The sequence below is a fragment of the Ananas comosus genome, linkage group 13, assembly GCF_001540865.1.
Source record: "Ananas comosus cultivar F153 linkage group 13, ASM154086v1, whole genome shotgun sequence".
Lineage (NCBI taxonomy): Eukaryota > Viridiplantae > Streptophyta > Magnoliopsida > Poales > Bromeliaceae > Ananas > Ananas comosus.
The window spans coordinates 8722413-8742387 of NC_033633.1; the positions used below are offsets into that span (position 1 = coordinate 8722413).

Consider the following 19975-nt stretch of genomic DNA (forward strand, 5'->3'; position numbering starts at 1 on the left):
GCAAATAAGAGTACGTACATTCAAGTTATTTAAGACAATATTTTAAAACTTCTTATGAACATAATTTTGAAAAGTGTGTATAGAAAATAATGTTAGCAATTACATTTTTTCTGATGAAACAATTAAAATCACTATCTACTTTGCTTTAAAAAAAAAAGTTCTATATTACCTGAGCATTCTTTTTTTTCTTCTTGATTTTCTCGCAGTTTCCTCCAACTTATTATTTGAGCTTCTCATTTTGATAATTTCAAAATTGTACATACAAAATAATTAAAATAAATAAACAAATTAAACTTGACGAAGATGGATTAATTAGAAGTCTTGTGGAGGAAAAGTGAAGGATCGTAATAAATTAAATAGAAATAAAATGGTGAGAATTATAAATGACAGGGGGAACATTTAAATATATTAATTGGAAGTTTAGTAGTGGGCCATTTTAGATGTATTAATTTGATACATTAATTAAAAATTTAATGAAGAATTTAAATACATTAATTGAAAGTTTAGTAGTAGACCATTTCAGATGTATTAATTAGATACGTTAATTAAAAATTTGATGAAAAGAAGGGAAAGAATCACATGGTGGTGAAGGTGAAGAAAAATAAATATCCTTCAATTATTATAGAAATTAGATTTTATGATAGTTTTCATGAAAAAATCTTCACTTCTCTTCTTCATCGGAATCAAAAGACTGGATTAAACTGCAAATAAGAGTACGTACATTCAAGTTATTTAAGACAATATTTTAAAACTTCTTATGAACATAATTTTGAAAAGTGTGTATAGAAAATAATGTTAGCAATTACATTTTTTCTGATGAAACAATTAAAATCACTATCTACTTTGCTTTAAAAAAAAAAGTTCTATATTACCTGAGCATTCTTTTTTTTCTTCTTGATTTTCTCGCAGTTTCCTCCAACTTGTTATTTGAGCTTCTCATTTTGATAATTTCAAAATTGTACATACAAAATAATTAAAATAAATAAACAAATTAAACTTGACGAAGATGGATTAATTAGAAGTCTTGTGGAGGAAAAGTGAAGGATCGTAATAAATTAATTAGAAATAAAATGGTGAGAATTATAAATGACAGGGGGAACATTTAAATACATTAATTGAAAGTTTAGTAGTGGGCTATTTTAGATGTATTAATTAGATATGTTAATTAAAAATTTAATGGAGAATTTAAATACATTAATGGGAAGTTTAGTAGTAGACCATTTTAGATGTATTAATTAGATATGTTAATTAAAAATTTAATGAAGAGAAGGGGAAGAATCACATGATGGTGAAGGTGAAGAAAAACTTGACAGGGAACCATTTAAATTCATTAATTAGATACGTTAATTAAAAAATTAATGGAGAATTTAAATACGTTAATTGGAAGTTTAGTAGTAGGCCATTTTAGATGTATTAATTAGATATGTTAATTAAAAATTTGATGAAGGGAAAGAATCACATGGTAGTAAAGGTGAGGAAAACTTGCCATGTGGTAAAACATATTGAGGATTCATATAATTTAATAGATTTGTTAAATGCATACACAGCATTATTCTGGTTCATTATGGTAATGGAATCTGGGAACTTCCGGTAGTTTTCTAATTTTGATTCTCTTTTTGTGATTCTACTCTATGTGATTGGACATCTATGGCAATGGTTTGAATTTTCCCTATATATATTCATTAGAAAGAAATGTCAGTCAACATCAAAATTAAGAATAGAAGGTGATGTGTTTGTAGTTGCTACATCATGTACAAAAAGTCCAACCAGATAAACTATGGACTGCACATTTTGTTTCTACTGGCATAGCAAGCACGCAATCTTGACAAGATCAAGATATTTGAAGCTGACTTTGGTAAGACAATTCGGCTCGCTAAACTCAGAAGAAGAGGACTCGCTGCAGCGCAGCCTTATAGACTTGTAGTCCTTGATGGCGTTGAGACAACTAACAAGGCCGTGCTAGAGCAAGTGACAAAGGGTTTGGTGCCGTTGTACTCTAAAAATTTAAGCTGTTAGAGAACGGTGTTTAAATATTTTTATATTTAACACTCCCACTCACGTCTGGACTCGAGACTTTTTAGTCGGCCCATGACGTCGGCTTGAATCAAATGAGAGAAAATTAATTTGTTAGAAGCCTGGCGTGACTCGAACTCAGGACCTCCTTCTTTGATACCATGTGAAACAACCGTTGTACTCTAAAAGCTTAAGCTGTTAGAGAACGGTGTTTAATCATTTTTATGTTTAACATGGTTGGTATCCGAGATCCAAGTTCGAATCCTAGTTGATTCACATATCTAGCTAAGTTTATTTCTAAATGAAATAAACGAAGTGGGCAGCATGCTACCTATCTCTTAAAAAAAAAAAAAAAACAAGGCCGCGCTTCTTCCCGCTTATTACTGTTTCGAAAAATATTAATTAACCCTGCTTTTTGTTTGGTAATGCAAAAACTATGGCTAGAGTTAGAACGCAGAAGCTCCTTAGATGGAGCTTTTTAGTTGGGAACAAATTGCCTAACTAATTGAAATATACTCTTTCTGGCCATCCATATCACAGGATGAAACATAGCTATAGCTAGCAGTAATTCAAACTTAACTAGAATTTTACTTAAATTTGTTAGAGATAAAATTTATCCAAATTAGAGTTAGGTTATATTTAAATCTTTATAATTAGAGTAGAATCTACTTACACTAAGATTCGGATGTTGAGAATCTGGTAACTGCTCTTATACCATTTGCTGAGAATTTAGTACTTGCTCTACCTTCAGTTGTTGAGAATTTGCAATCCGCCCTGATACTAATTGTTTTAAATCAGATACTCACTCTAGTACTGATTATTACGATTCTGCAACAAAAGCGTCCAATTGAATTTTTACTGAAAATACCTCTACTCAATGAAAGCTAAGACAATCACAAAAGAAGAAAATAATTATATCCAACTCTTTTTTTACATAGAGTCTTCAAAACGAACTCTCTTTCTCAATCTCTCTCCCCCTCAATCGTCTTCTATAAATCCAGAAAACTTCTCCTTTTCTCTCACATGCACTCGCGCACTAGGTGGATGCAAGCAGGATAAAGTGTCTCTCACCTCGACCGTACAAACACCCACCTTAGCTGAACACCACTCTTGAAGCTTCACCTAAGAGCCTCTTTCTAAACTTCTCTCACTCCTCTGTCGTTTTCTAAATCTCCAGGGATAAATAGCTCTTGCACCCATCCACCTGTGCATTAGGTGCACTAAACCATTGGCTAAGTTTCTCTCTCATACCTCACATACAGCTAGGGTGTCAACGAGCCGAACACGAGCGAGCTAAGGCCGGTTTGTGTTCGGCTCATTTTATAATCAAGCCGAACACGAGCTGGTTCGTTAAAGTATCGAGTCAAAAAGTACAACTCGTGGTTGGCTCGTTTATTAACAAGCCGAACACGAGCTTCCTCATAAACAACAAGTTAAAAGAATTATGAAAGATACGTATAGAAAATAAATTTATAAAATCTTATCCATTTAACTTTGATCTAATATTTAAAACTTTACATATAAATGACCTTGTTATAAGAAGTTGGGCTTTATATTTAGGTTAAGCTAATAACCAATTATTCATTTATATATATAAATATAAAACATATGTATTCGAGTTGTTATCGAGTCGAACATGAGCGAGCTAACCCCAGCTGGTACTGTTCGGCTCGTTTATTAAACGAGCTGAAAAATTCAGCTCGTGTTCGACTCATTTACTAAACGAGCGAGCCGATCTCGAGCTAATTTCGAACCGAACACGAGCGAGCTGACCCCAGATAAAGTTCGAGCCCGTTTACCAAACGAGCATACAAAGAACGTTCAGCACGTATGCGACGCACATGTTATTCGTGAGAAAACCAGCAATTCAAACGTCTCGAGCGCATCTCAACCCACGAACACGAGCGAGCTAACCCTAGCTAATACTGCTCGGCCCGTTTATTAAACGAGCTGAAAAATTCAGATTGTGCCCGCCATCTTTACTAAACGAGCGATTCGAATCTCGAGCTCATTTCGAGCCGGTCATCGAACTGCCTTGCGAATAGCAAGCTGGACTGCCACCCTTATATACACCTCCACTAAAGCCATTCACTGCGTAGATTAGATGCCACACCATGAACCCTCAAGATCGGAGCACTTGACAAGTTAAGGCCGATTGGTGCTTACAAAATGCACCTACAATAGATACTCCGACTCCTAATTTAATTAGACTCTCTTCTCTAATTAATACCCAAATTTCACTTGATGAAGATTAGCAGACGTAAATATTTACCCTAACCTAATCAGAATCTAACGATAAATCCAACAAAATCCTAACAATTGCCACCCAGATTTGGTTTGGATTCTTCAATTGTGGCGATCGAGCTTACCACGCAACCTCCACCTTGAGCAGATCACCTCGACACGATGTGCATCGACTCCACCTCGAGTAGCCGCACATATAGCTGCAAACTTTTCGAACCCTAATTACCGTCCACAAACCTGGTCTGACTGTACTCCCATTCAGAACATACAAGTTTTCATTCTTATTTACCTGCCGTAGATCTACCAACTTCATTTTCACGCCCTTATAGTTACACCTGAAGCTAAAAATTCACAATCATTCAAGGCCAATGTGTCTAACAAGATCAAATTCTTCGATGCAACCCAAGAATGCTGTAGCACACCTATTAGCACCCTTACGAATCCCATTGCTGTTATCTGGACCTTTTCTATACCAATTCCAAAACCTACATGCCATTTTATTCCCCATGAGATCTTTCTTCAACCTATAATCACCATATGAGGTGCGAAAAAACTACTTTATCCGGCCAAACATGAAAAGAACACCTTGTAATTGACCACCTACATATCAGTCGTTAAGCTATCGCACCTACTGGATGTTGCATACATACACATCAAATTAGATTAGATCCGAAGACTATAGCATGCATTCCAGATCTGGTTCCTCGTCCTAATCCATTGCAGTTCCCTCCTTCTATCACCGCACCTCCTTCAAATCATACCCAAGAATTTGATATATATGCTTTATGTGTCCTTTCTAATGACAGCAGAAGCATTCCACCTTGGAAAGTGATCGTACGTTGGTCTATCAGGGATCGTCAATACTTTGGCCTTTTTCTTCGCTCTTACTACCAAAGCTAAATTCAAGCCCTTTGGATGGAGTAAAGAGCTATAGTTGTACGGAAACATGAAACAACATTGGACAGGCGCATGATAGGAAGAGCCCAGCACTCGATGACGAGGGACAGACCAGTAGAAAACGACCGGCGAAATCTCTCACGATCTCGATAATATGAGCCGTGGCTACGTTCAAAAGACAACGGTATAGTGGATTAAATGGTAGCAACAACTAGCAGCAGAGGTGCCAGAATAGATGTGACATTTCCACAGGACCGAAGTGGCGGCGTCAAAGTAATCAAAAGGAGAGAACATGAATTAGAAATAGGGACAGATGGAGAAAGAAGCACAATCAGCTTGTCCTTGGGCACCAGCACAAACACCATCGACTAGAAACAGACCCCTACCACACCCGAGCAAATGTCGGGAGCTCCATCAACTCACAGCCAAGCAAATCGAGCTTCGGTTTATCCACACCAAGCAAAGTGCCCGCAACAGCCGCAGAGTGGCTACCTATATGATAGCCCAGAACAAAGACTCCACTGCAGCTGACCCTGTCCTGACAGAGCACGTGCAATATTTGATATCAGTGCATCACATTCATGTATTAGCCGAGCATTTTCATCAATATCATGGACTCAAGATATCAAGTTCATTACCACATGCACAAGAAGTGCAGATTGTCCCATCAAGTATTGCATATGAGGACTGTTGCTGGTCATGTCCAGTGTAGTTGGGATCATGGATCATGCAAGTGGATATAGTTGGTCTTTGAGATACCTATCAGGATTTTGAAATAGTGTTCATGGGATAATTATCTATAGCTGGTTGCACTACTTCACAACAAGTAAATATAAAAAGAGTCAGTAGGTAATATATATAAGAGTCAGCATAAGAGGACTTTGTTTCCATAGGGGCTGCAAAGGCAGCATTCATTTGCGACAATGATTTCTACATTGAGGGCCAGACATACGGTGAGTAGCCAAATTATGTCAAAGCCAATGAAGCAACTGCACTTCTCCCTATAGCAGCACAGAGACTCTGAGAATATTTCCTAGAGTCCATCACTTTATACTGGTGTTTCTCCCAAAGTTGATAACAATGCTGCCAAAGACCGAGGTTGAGTTTCTAACTGACATGAACCTCTAAAACCACACCAATCTCAAAGGCACCCCATAGAATGCTATCGGCTGAACTAAAAGACCTAAAGAAGCAACTCCGGGATCTGCATTGAACAAGTCGAATATATGAGGCAAGTGTCCATCGCCTCTTGCCAACTGCACCAGTGTTATCAGTGAAGAAGAAGGATGGTTCACTAAGACTTCCTGAAAATTATGGCAAATTGAACAAAATGACCATCAACAACATAGTACGTCCTTTGTCACGTACACCTTGCTAACCAATTCAATAAGATACTAAGGGACTTGTATCGCTTACAAGATTGATCACTAGTTAGGTTACCACCAATTAAAGCTGAAGACCGAGGATACTCCCAAGATGGCATTCTAGCACTCAGTACACCAAATAAGAGTTCACACTTATGCCATTTTGGATTGACTAATGCTTCTGCTACAATAATAGAATTGATGAACACTTCGCCGTTTTGGATTCACTAATCCTTCTGCTACATTAACAGAATTGATGAACACATCTGCCTCTTTGGATTGACCAATGCTTCTGCTACATTTATAGAATTGATGAACAATACGAACTTGTGGATTGACGAATGCTTCTGCTACATTTATAGACTTGATGAACAAAGTGTTCAAGCCCTATATAGATAAACTTCTGAGGTGGTGCCTTCATTCATGATATGTTGAGTTACCACTAGAATAATCCGCAGACTATCAGCAGCACTTCATGATACAGCTATAGATGCTGAGAGACAGAAGAAGTTGTATGTCAAGTTAAAGAAGTGCTAGTTTTGGCTTAGAGAGGTTGATGTATACGGCCATGTGATTTCAGCCGCAAGAATGGTAGTAGACCATCGCAAAAAAGGTTGATCCGATTCAGGATTGGCCCAGACCAATGAAAATCACTAACCTCAGGAGTTTTCTTTAGCGATAAGCTTAAACTACCTCTACCGCCAGATTGTGGAAAGCTTTGCGAAGCTATCCACACCCACACTCGATTGTCTACTTCGGCAAATTGAAAACTAAAATTTCATATAGAATGAGGATTGCCAAAGTATCTTAGAGCAACTAAAATATACGCTAATGATGAGCCCACATCCTTCATCCATGCCAGTTATAGGAAAAGGATTCGTGACTTTTAGTAATACATCACACAGTGGATGGGAAATGCAAATACTTAAGATCACGACATTTGCGGAGGTATTAGATCGAGCCAAATGGGCCAAACGCAAGTGAGAACCCCACGTCCAGCAGAAGCGTGAAGATTTGGCCGAGTCTAAGGAAAAGGGCAAGTAAACTACCAAGGCCGCAGCAGTTAGAGGGGACAAGCACGTTACAAGAAACCCCCGAAGTAACCACGCGCTCAACAGAAGGGAATACGACAGGACCGCGGTGATGCATTGTGTGCGGCGAAGACTCACACCATCTCGCGCTACAAGCCAAAGTTTGCCAATCGGCAAGTGATACAAACGATGGCCAGAAACCACACGACCACTAAATTCCAGACTGCCCGGGATCATTGCAGCCTCACCTGCCCCGTCAATTGCATCGGCGCCGGCGATCCCGACTCACTACGCAGCCAACCACACCGACCGCCACGTAGAATGGACGCGCAATTCATGCCACGTCAACCTGAAGTATGACTGCAATAGCCACCGAGCGGACGGGTGTTCGCCGCTCAGGTCCAAGCTGAAGAACCTGCGGAGGCGAAAGAGCATAACCGTGCGGAAGGTACGGGTCGGGGGACTTAACGAAGGTCGCTCCAGACGCCGTATTTGATACAGCATCCCAGCGGGCATCTCGAGGCATACAGTAGATCCATATCGCACGCATGCACGGCATTCTCACAGAGGAGAAGGTGACAAGTCGACCAGTCGAGAGCCATGCGTCGACGTTTAACACTTACTCGGAGTGACCGGCACGTCCCATGCAAATAGGCGACTGGATTATGCCTATCCGGACACTGGAACGCCAGAACCCTGAGGCTTTTGACATCATTCCTCAGCGCCACCGACTGGCGCTCGAAATATCACTACGATGATCGACTGCAAGAGCAAGGTGATCATCTTTGACGTACCGAAACCTCAAAGACAGGAAGAGTTTCACATATCGGGCTTGTCAAAACTACTGCTTTGTCGCGACGGTGTCAGCGACGAGAGCAAGGATAATAGAGAACAAAGGTTTCAAGGAATTCGTAGCGACTGTTGTGGAGGTAGAACAAGCAGCTCCAACGTTAGACCAGCTGATCGGCAAAGCGGGAGCTCCCGGAAGTATTTCCCACGGAGTTGCCAGGGATACCACCAGATCGGGAGATCGAGTTCGTCAAAGACAGCGTTCCTACAACCGCACCAATCTCGAAGGCTCCGTACCGAATGACACCGGCGGAATTGTAACGAGTAGAGGTAGGCATTACTGCAAAAACTGCCTCATGACAGGGACGGTTGAATTTATCTTCGGCAATGAGAGTATCACCGTATCGGGTATGCCCCCACTCTCTCTCTCTAACGAACAAGGACGGATCGTTTCCACTCTGCGTGGACTATCGAGTAATTGAACAAAGTCACAATAAAGAACAAGTACCCACAACCCAAGATCGAAGACTGGTGCTAATACAGTTGAAAAGGTAAAGCGTGTACTCGAAGATAGATTAGCAATCTCGTACATTATCACCAACTAAAGATCAAGCCGGAGCATGTACAGAAAACTGCATTTAGTACACGGTATGGACACTACGAACTCACGGTTATGCCATTTGGAATCACGAATGCTCAAGCGGCATTCAGTTAGATTTAATGAACCGTGTCTTCAAGAACTACTTGGATCAATTTAGCATCCCTGCCCTTAATAAAATCAACAGATTGGCCTATGCTCGTAATGACGAGCAACATGCCGAGCACTTGAAGATCAGAACTTCAAGTCCTAAGAGAGGAGAAGCTACTATGCGAAGCGGAAGAAGTGTGACTAAAAGATTCGCAAGGTCGCACTAATTAGGGAATAAGATTTTCGCGGGCGCAGTAACTGTAGACCCGACAAAAGTCTGAGGCAATCAAGGATTGGCCGCGCACGACAAATATCACAGAGGTCCCAAGCTAAGTGGGCTTGGCAGGCTAATATAGCCGACAAGAGGAAGGCTTCTCCAAAATAGTGATTCCCCTTACCCGCAGGATCTCAGAAAGGCACCAGGAGATGCGTTTGGAGCGAAGAATGTGACCGGAGTTGCAAAGAGTGGAAGCAAAGACTGACTTCGACGCCGGTCCTCGCTCTACACGTACATGGGCGAAGACTTCGTCGTCTACAGTGATGCCCCCTATCTTGGCTTGGGGAGCGTATTGATGCAAAACGGGAAGGTGATTGCCTATGCATCCCGTCAGCTGACAGAGCTATGAAAAGAACTACCACATCTCATCACTTGGAGCAAAAGACGGAAATAGTAGAACGCGAAACTATAGGACAATAATCATGATTCATCTCATAACACTATTCCTTGGGCACCAGATGCATTTTGATGAGGGCATCGAATAACTAGTCGGAGTAGTTGGTGGTTTACTGAGTTTTTCTCATTTTATATTTTATTATAGGACCGTGTATTATGGGGAGTACAAATGCACGGGACCAGGTTCCGCGACTAAAAACCGCGTGAGCTATGGAAAGATACTGAACGATAGTCAAGCGAGGCCCTTCTTGAGCAAGGATTTCATCAATGGTGCAACATGGCTTCTTCCTCCACCAAGATTAAGAGCTTTCTAGGAATAAAATGAGCAAATTATATAATATCTTTCTAGGAATAATAGTTGGCTTTCAATCTTTCATGTAGATCCACAGAAATTTACACAAGTTGGCCAACTGCTGAAATTGGTAAGCATGAAATGAACAACAAAAGAAAGTTAAAAAGAGTTACAATGTCTAAATCAAGCATCAGATGCCAAAGAAAATCAATTAGGGATATCGATTCGCAAGGTTACATCATTACAAAGGCAGGGAATGTTGGGTTATATAGATTCTAGCAGATTCCCTGCAATTATATAGTTAAGCAAAGAAAATGTTAATAGCCCTAAAACACTCATTTAAACACTGTTGGAGCATATTGATACAACAGTTTCGTTGAGCTGATAGAACACCAAGTATCCTCAGGAGGAAGAAAAGAATTCCTAAAGACGATGTTTTGTGTACCGATTGGTGGCGATAGGGAGCAGCAAATCTTGAGATGTGCTCATTTATGATGATTCCTCCACCTCTGTGGAATTCCCTTCTACAACAGGATAAGAGAGAAGTATAGGGGGAAAAGAAAAATTAGATAAGGAATGCTTAGAACCAAAAATGAAATTTTTTTATTTTTCGGAAGCAACCGAATTATATAAATGCTTGCCAAATTTTATCTCCAAATTCCTACAGGAAAATCTACCTCCTACTTCAATTATGACATTGGAGATCTTCTCTTTTGCCACACTACAGAGCATCTCATTAACATTACTTTTCTAAATAAAGATAGTATGCTATTCGATTCATTCATTTTTTTAAAAAATGAACTTAGTTGAAAATGTAAAGTTATTAGACTTTAAACTTGGGTCTTCGGATGCCAACCATTAAGATTTTTGTTAGTTACGCTAGGAATAGTCGGTCTCATTAGCAATTTTTATCTCTTAGTTTTAGACTCTTAACTTGTATAAAATGTCTCATATCTTAATTTCTGTGTAAGAGAGAACAAAAAGAAAGCAAAGAAATTAAGGACAATACCATCATCAATGAGGCCCTGCTTGTGCCTCTCCATGCACTGGAGTATGTACTTGAATGTCTCGATCTCGCACGGCAGCGTGAGCGCGCCCTTGTGATCAAACCCAAACTCCTCCTCGGCCTTCTCCAGAAGCAGCTTAAACACCGGAAGACCTAAATAACTCGTCGGTATAACAAACCTCCGCTGCTCTGGCCCCACATACACGGGGCAATACCCCTTGGGAACATCTGGAGGCGGCTCCGGACTTTGGCAGTTCTCCTCATCTGAGTCGCACCCAACACTGACGCCCTTCAACCGCTTGTCGATAGAAGGAGGGATTCCCAAAGGCTTATTATTACTAGGTTGTTGCTCTTCCTTTGGGCCGAGAGTGACAGATTGCCACTTTTGGAGAAGCTCTCTGAGTCTTACTATTTGGCGGATCCCTGTTACTTTCCCTCCCTCGTCTCCCATGGTTTGGAAGTGGCTTACTAATGATGATCACCGAACTTAGGGTTTTGGTTCCGACTCGTCGTGATCATTTAGGTCTTCAGGTCCCTAAGCATTCTACTTTGTTCATGCTGATGATGATAAGAAAGAAAACATATGTTAGAGACGCTGAAGGAGAAGTTGGCCAAAGCCAAGAGATATCTGCAAGTATAAGGCCAAGGTCTAGAAAAAGAAAGTAAATTGATATATAATTCATGGTAAACTGAATAAGTTTGTGAACCTTTTAACGTATCTGAAATCAAATTTCGCCATGACACACTACAGAGAACTAGATAACATACAATAAGATTGTAGCCACTCATAGTACAACTGGAAGAGGAAAAGATGTCATAAAAATGGTGTTATTGATCATCTATCAATTTATACTGCAACCATTAAAGAGAAAATTGCCAAATTCTCCTTTTCACAAAAAAAGAAGGCGCTAAAACCCTAAAAGATATTGCTTTTGAGACTAACAACTTGTTTGGGAATGCTTTCCATATGATAGTTACTTCGATGCTTTAAAGCTCCGCAAAATCGAAAATTGCTTTAGAGCTCCTCCACAGCGTGCATGAGAAGCACTCCCAAAGTACAAAAATAGTCATGTGTAATCTAATATTATACATAACAAATCAATCTGTAGAAACCATAATCTCCTTAGCTTTCGAGCCACTCAAGTAATTGCATGACCTATTAACAAATCAATCTATAGAATAATGAATTCCTTAAACAGCTAGATCATTAAAGACCAACCATAGATTGCTGAGAAAGCCTGAATTGAGCTAACATGACGGCACATGATTCGGTGCCCTCAAAATCAGAATCTTATAATTTATTCGGAGTTATCACATGAGACTATGGCTAAGAGAAGTCTCCTGCAGTTCTACGAATTCTGGCGCGTCATGTGAGGTCGGCAGCGAGATCTGTACGGCATGTACTGGTTTATCAGTCTAATGCAGAGGAATTTTTGTTGCGCATCCTTCTTATTAAACAGAGCATCACATGCAAGCAACCAGAATATACAGATTATGTTAATCATATCACATTCCAGGTTAAATTTTAATTAAACAGTTTCTGCTCAGAGATTTTATCAGACACTTCTCAAGCAGCGCTTGAATAGTAAGAAATGCTAAGAGAAATGAAACAACGTGATTAGTGTTAAAAATATTTCTAGGTTGTTTCCTATCAGATTGCTCTTCCACGAGCCCCTGAACTCGCCACAACTGATGTTTGATGGATTAAGTTCTCATCAGTTACCTGTTGTTCTAGCCGAGCGACATGGCGGTTTTTCTGATTCATATCATGTACGTGAGTAGGGGTGTTTAAAATTAGTTCTAGATGGTTTCCTTATATTCCTATTAAATTAATCTTCTATGTAGCAATTGTAAACTAACTTAGATGGGGCTTTGTGCCCCTCAAGAAGGACACTAAACAAAAACTTTTACATGACATTGGTGACAAAGCTAATTAAGCCTACAACAAGCCCATAAATCAGGGAAAAGGGAAACCCAAATTACATAATACCATTTACTGGTACTTAATTTCAATATCTAATTGTCAATACATTTATAACAAATGTGCATCTGAATAATTTTCCTTTAGGTGCATTTGATTTCAATGATCTATTATAGTTTAGATCTTTGGTGGGATAATATTACAAAGAGTATAATATGTCATATAAAATTCGCAGATATGAATAATCAATTGAGATTTCCATTAATATTTTCCACATTCATTTATATAAACATCAAAATTGGGTTGCACTATCATACTAATTCAATTGAATAGATTGGAAAAATAATAATAAGTCCTAGAAAAATGCAAAAATAAAAAATTTCCAATCTACCAAGATGTAATGTGACAATGTCCAAAATGAATATAGAAAGGAAACCTTAAAAACAAAATCTATTTCCTCAATAAGTTGGAGTAAAAAAAAAAAAATTTCAGAGAAAAGTAGATAAAAGGAGTCTGATTCAACATTGTTTTTTATTAAGGGACTGAATTGAAGCCAAACAAATAAAAAGGAAAAAAAAAAGAAAAGAGACAAATAATAATATGTATATAAATCCATAGATAGGGTTTGTTACCTTATTCAAGAGGAGAAGCTGCCATTGTAAGAGAGAGAGAAAAATGGAGAGAGACAAAAAGGAGGAGAAAAGAAGATGAGGAGGAGAAGGTGGCGGATTTAAAAGTTATGTGGAAAATTACTAAAATACCCTTAGTTTTATTTCCTTTTCTCTGTCCGGATCCGAAAGCGTTCTAGCTTCGGATTGCCGAGATCTACGAGGGCAATTACGGAACGAAGTAAAACGATGGGAGGAACCGCAGAAGGGGAAGGTGGGCCAGGTCAAATGTACACGTGGCAACCTCGTAGGCTGCCACGTTTACATCCTCTCCTAAGGAAGCGGTATAAATTTAAAAATTATATAATAATATTATAATAATAATTATTAGCTGGTGAGTCGATTTAGACAAAATTTTAAATCTTAATTCTCAGTACCGAATAGACTGCGGACTGTTACGTCCCGAGAGACTACAAATACCGTAACACTTAGTGTTGGCCCGATTCAGCCTGATCCTCATCATAGGCTCGTTGCTAAGAATGGCACGATTCGAAACGAACCTGAGTCATGCCGAGAGAAGATATAAGCCTTGGGGCCAGTACGGCCTGGCCCACTTGATCTGTGATGGGCGACATTATCCGATCCGAATTTGAAGCCGAGCCTCTTCTCAGCAAATTTCGGTCCGGATAAATATAGGCCGTGTTGGTCCGACACGACAAACATTACACCGCTATTTTTACGTATCTGTCGCGTCGTCAATATGATTCTCTCACACGGCGCGCGCGCGCACACACACACAACAAAACAAGANCAAGAAGCACACCGATCTCCATATGCCGATCACCCGGGCGGCACCAAGATGTATCAAGGACTGAAAATGCATTATTGGTGGCCGAGAATGAAAAGTGATAGTGGGCGCTTTGTGACGAAGTGCCTAACATGCCAGCAAGTAAAGGCCGAGCGTTGATTTCCAGCGGGAAAGCTTCAAAGCCTACCAATCCCCGTTTGGAAATAGGAGGATATATCGATGGACTTAGTGGTCGGCTTGCCTCGCTCAACGGGCGGCCACGATGCAATTTGGGTAATTGTAGACCGATTGACAAAGTCGGCTCACTTCTTGCCGATCCGCACCACGTGGTCGGGAGACAAGTTGGCGTAGGTGTATCTTGATAAGATAGTGAGACTGCATGGGGTGCCGAAATCGATCGTGTCGGATCGTGACCCCCGGTTCACTTCACACTTCTGGAAGAGCCTGCAGGGAGCCCTTGGCACACGGCTCGACTTTAGCACCGCATTTCATCCCCAAACTGATGGGCAAACAGAGAGAACTATTCAAACTCTGGAGGACATGTTGCGAGCGTGTGTCATCGACTATAAGGGAAGTTGGTGTGACCACCTACCTATGGCCGAGTTCGCCTACAACAACAGTTATCACGCTAGTGTGGAGATGGCACCGTTCGAGGCTCTCTATGGGCGGACGTGTCGGTCTCCTATACACTGGAGCGATGTGGGTGCGCTTGCAGAGTTCGGCCCTGATGTTTTGCGAGAAACGGAGGAGAAAGTCCACCTTGCTCGCAAGAGATTGCTCACGCAAGGTAGGATGTAAGGAAGTGAATTCTCGAAATCCGAGGATCGTACTTCATCCAGGATCGACTGACTGTCGAGAGGATACCCTTTGTGGGAGTTAAGAATGTCCAAAACACAAAAAGTGCTTTGGAGTTGAGTCCGCGAGAGCAAATGGTGCAAATTGCATTTTTGGGTTGATGTTGCTCTCGGGGACCGGTCTCTGGAGGTGAGAGACCGGTTCCCTCGGCTGGGTATAGCGGGGTTGCTTGGTGCAACCGGTCCCTAGCAGGGAGGGACCGGTTCCCGAACGTGGTCCCAGCGAGAAATGCCGAAATTTGGCTAAATCCTGAAAAATCGAGCTCTCGGGGACCGGTCTCTCAGGCGAGGACCGGTCTCCCGGGGAGAGACCGGTTCCCGAACGCGTGCGCCCGAGGGAGGCTCTCGGGGACCGGTCCCAAGTCGGGGAGACCGGTCCCTCCGCGCGAAAGCTGCCCAGTGAGGGCTGTGCAATGGATGAAAAGTTGAGGGGTCTAGATGCAAAATGGCCTTTATTAGAGTGGGCTGAGCCTTCTCTCTCCCTCATACTCATCTCATTTCCCTCTCTCACACTCTCTTTCTCTCTTGCTCTCTCTCTCTAGAAAAGAAAGGAGAAGGAGAAGAACAAGAAAAAGAGGAAGGAAAAGAAGAGGAAGAACAAGAAGGAGAAGAAGAAGGAGATCAAGAGGAGGGCCTTGGACACTTTCATCTCCCTCTCCTCTTCTCTTTGGTGTAGCACAAGAGGTAGGCTCTTGAACCCTAGCTTCTAAACTTTGGAGTTTTGGGTTTTTATGCTTTGGAATGGGTCAAATGAACCCTAAGCATGCTTCTAAGTAGATCAATCCCATAAATCTAGGGATTTATTAGGTGGTTTGCTATATGTGCAAACCTAGGGCTCCAAAGTGGGGTTTTTGTGAAAGTATGAGATTGGTCTCATTTGAAGCCTTGAAAACCCTATTGTTAGGTCACGAATAGCGAGAGCGAAGTCGGTTTCGGCATTCGGCGAGCCGGCGTGAAGTTCTCGGCAGAACAGGGCCGGGTTAGTGTTGATTTGGGCAAAGAAGGCTAAAGCCTTTTCGTTAAGTTTGCCGAGAAGAATATCCAAAGCCTCTATATCGATTAAAGGTGGGGGGTGCCATCCCGAAGCTTTCGAACTCCTTTCTATGTCTTAGATTGCATTTAATCTCATCTCTTCATGTTGCCTTATAGGATTGCATAGTAGCTCCATTCCTTATGCTTTCTAAATGATAACCTAGTGTATTTGGAACGCTTGGTAACTTAGATAGGTGAGGATTGGGTCGGAACGTGGATCCTATGATGTGAAAGAAAAGAGATGAACCCGATGGGGGTATTGATGACATAGAAAGTAGGGTAAAGTGTTAAAGAACAAACGAGTGGCATCCAAATGTTAAATGATGACGAGTGGCATTAATGTAGTGTAATGACACTAGAGGTCGATGGACCTAGGGATAGGCGGATCCCTTAGAAAATGCCTTGTGAACAATGAATTTAGAAAAGCTAAATAGCATTGTATGAATGTCGGGAACAAATGATCCCGTGGGAAATGTTGACTCTATTTGTAGAGCATCCTCACTTGGAGAGGATTTGATTGGGTTGTGGACCCTAGTTATAGTGCTTCCTCACTTTGAGAGGACTGGATTGGGTAGTTGACCCTAGTGATAGTGTATCCTCACTTGGAGAGGATAGATCTAGTTCACAGTCTGCGTTTGGGATGGTATAGCCATCCAATCCCCACATGGAGGGGATTGTCGTCGAGTACTCCGGAGTGTCGCGCGACTAGGACCACTTGGAGGTCCGGACCACATGGAGGTCCGCAGACGGTCCCGGGCTTGGGTGCACTTGGAGCTCCCTCCCCACTTTGGGATTGAAAGGTGAGTTATGGGCGAGCCCTAGGGCCTCGCCACAGATTGGGTAAATGGAAAGGTTAAAGGTTTATTAATGTCATTGAACATTGCTATTCGAACATGGATCGAATTTGTTAGCATGGTAGCAAACCTTTATTATATGATGCATGCATTCATATTCATGATTATGGGCATAGTAGCATAGTTTTCCTACTACTGCATTTACAGCTTTCAGATACATATCTATCTATCTATCTGTTGTTACTTGTGCCCACTTGGACCTAGTGGGGAGATCGGCAGAGTCGGCGGCCGAGCCCATTGGGAACTATGGAAGATAGTTCTCACCCCACTCTATTTCCAGTGGTAGGTACATGGTTGCCGAGGGAGGACCGCGGCAAGGGCATTGCGCCCGACCAGTAAGACCGTGGTAGTATAGTAGCTTTCCTTTTTGCATTAGTTCACCTATGTATTGAGAGAGATTCATTGTGGGTGAGGGTTTGGGTGAGCTATGTATTTTGAAATGGAAAATGTATTCATTTAAAGAAAATGATGTAAATGAAAATGATGGAACTATTGTAATAGTTAGTAAAGTACTCTCTTTATTTCACATGTGTATCTTGTGGATTTGCTTGCTCTTTGTATTGTTGGCACTGGTTGTGCCCTTGTGGATGTGTATGTTTAGAATTTAATTTTCCTAGGTAAATTCTTGTACACATTCCTATTGTTGAGCCTTGGGCGGATAGGGGAGGTGCTGTCCGTTCGGCGGCCCGCCGCCGCGGCCGAACCGTGCCAAATTGGTAGTAGTTTCGGGGCGGGGCGTGACACTGTGATTCGTGGATAGTCCACCTACGGATGTAGCAAGAGATCCCCAAGGCAACCTACATTTTGGGGGGCCACCCTCGAGAGTGGTGTCATGGTAGTAGATAAGTGCAGGCTTGATCGGACCCTCGAGTCGGTCTTTGGGATTGGGTTTGGATAATGAGCACCTATTAGCTAGTTGATGTATACTTATAAATCTAGCTGATTTATTCTGATCATTAGTGGTATATAGGCATTGTAGCTGTAGATTTTCTTTCCAATTTTTAGTATTTCATGCTCTACTATTAGTTATAGTTCATTACTTTTTGCCTCTAGTAGGCCTAGTGTGTAGGTCGTCATCATTGTTGACAATATCAACTGACTAGTTTTAGTAGTTCTCATGCCCTCTATTGTTTTCTTCCAAAGCCCTCCACCCCTGTTGCTGCGTCTAATCGAGGTAAAGGAGTTGCGACCTAGTTCCTCCCTACCTATGTTGTTCCTGTTAGAAAAGCACTTTGTAGAGCTATTTTTGAGAGTTGTGCATTATACATACTAGGACTGGCGAGGCCAGCATGGTCATGTATTTTATTTTTAGCTCTGTGAGGTCACTGATGAATTATTTTGGAATCATGTATGTACAATGGATTACATTATAGTTGTTAGTAGTTTTAGTTCAGCTCTGATATTTGCTAGCTATAGCCTCTAGTTTGTTTTGTTCATAGGTACTTCTTTCATTTTTGTACACAGGGCTTCCTGTGTATGCGGTGGATCTGTTGGCGAGCCCGGATTTCTCCACATCCAGAGTGTGATAGAACTTCTCTATTTCATACTTCGTGGGCTATCTCGTCGATCTCACCTGAAGTCAGTAATCGTAAGCTCTGATATTGACCACCCTGCTTGAGGATCAATAACCTAATGCTCTGATACTAGTTGTTCAGAAGCTGATACTTGTTCTGACACCACTTATTGAAAATTGGATACTTACTTTGATCCCAATTGCTGAGAATTCACAACCCGCTCTAATACTGTCTGTTGTAAATTCAGTACTCGCTCGAGTACTGATTGTTGGAATTCCGCAACAAAAGCGTCCAATCAACTTAAAGATAAAATGGGGTGTTAGGCATAGCTTTTGAAAAGTGATTTTTGGCTTAATAAAGCGTTTGACAACCTTGTTTTCAAAATTTGATTATGATTGTTATAATTGGTCCTTTGATTTTCCAAACCCAAATCAGTAAAATGTACTTCTTGAAATCTAATTTTATTTTGGACTCGAAAATCAAGTTTGTATTTTAATTTTCGATTCAAAGTTTTAACCTAAATTTAAATTTAATTTTTACTTTTGAAATTTATTTTTGAATTTTTAAATTTCAACTTTTAAAATTTAAAATTTACAATTTATATATTAAGTTTTAAATTTTAAATTTTAAATTTAGATTTCAAATCTAAAATTCAAAATTTTAATATTAATAATTTGAAATTTAAAATTTAAGATAAAATTTCAAATTTCAAATTATATATTTTCATTTCTAAAATTACAAATTTCAATTTTTTAAATTCAAATTTAAAATTTAAAATTTTAAATGTAATTTTAAAATATAAGTTTTATTTTTAAATTTTAAATATTCAAATATAAAATATAAAATATAAAATTTAAAATTTAAAATTTTAAATGTAATTTTAAAATATAAGTTTTATTTTTAAATTTTAAATATTCAAATATAAAATATAAAATATAAAATTTAAAATTTAAAATTTTAAATACTCAAATTTTAAGTTTTAAATTTAAATATCTAAATTTCAAATGTCAAATTTTAAAATTTGATTTTAAATTTGAAATTGAAAATTTATATTTAGCTTTAAAAATTGAAATTGAAAATTTTAAAATTTGAAATTTACTTTTTAAATTAAAATATTAAAATTTAAATTTTGTCACAAATTTTAAATTTTTATTCAAATTTTAAATTATTTTGAAAGAAAATTTAGTAAAACTATTATTATATGTAAACATCAAATTATTTTTTGCCAAACAGCTTTACCAATTTACTTCAGAAAATCACTTTTATCTAAACTCAGTCAAACGCTCTATAGCTTTTAACCAAAGTCAATTCTTCAAACCAAAATCAGTTTTGTAGAAATAATTTTTCCAGAATCTAAGGCCAGCTCATCTTCTCAGCGAAAGCATAT

General features: G+C 39.8%; 1 protein-coding gene across 2 annotated transcripts; it reads right to left on the bottom strand.

Moving 5' to 3' along the window:
- On the bottom strand, window positions 10167-13733 carry LOC109719180 (auxin-responsive protein SAUR72-like). 2 transcript variants are annotated; one of them, XM_020245724.1, is made up of 4 exons: window positions 13551-13733; window positions 12217-12386; window positions 11001-11555; window positions 10167-10515 (listed from the first exon to the last, which is right to left on the bottom strand). In XM_020245724.1, the coding sequence occupies exons 3-4, from the start codon at window positions 11446-11448 to the stop codon at window positions 10481-10483; spliced, it is 483 nt and encodes a 160-aa protein (XP_020101313.1). In that variant the 5' UTR covers window positions 11449-11555; window positions 12217-12386; window positions 13551-13733; the 3' UTR covers window positions 10167-10480. The 2 variants fall into 2 exon arrangements, with proteins under 2 accessions (XP_020101313.1, XP_020101312.1); XM_020245723.1 differs by lacking the exon at window positions 12217-12386.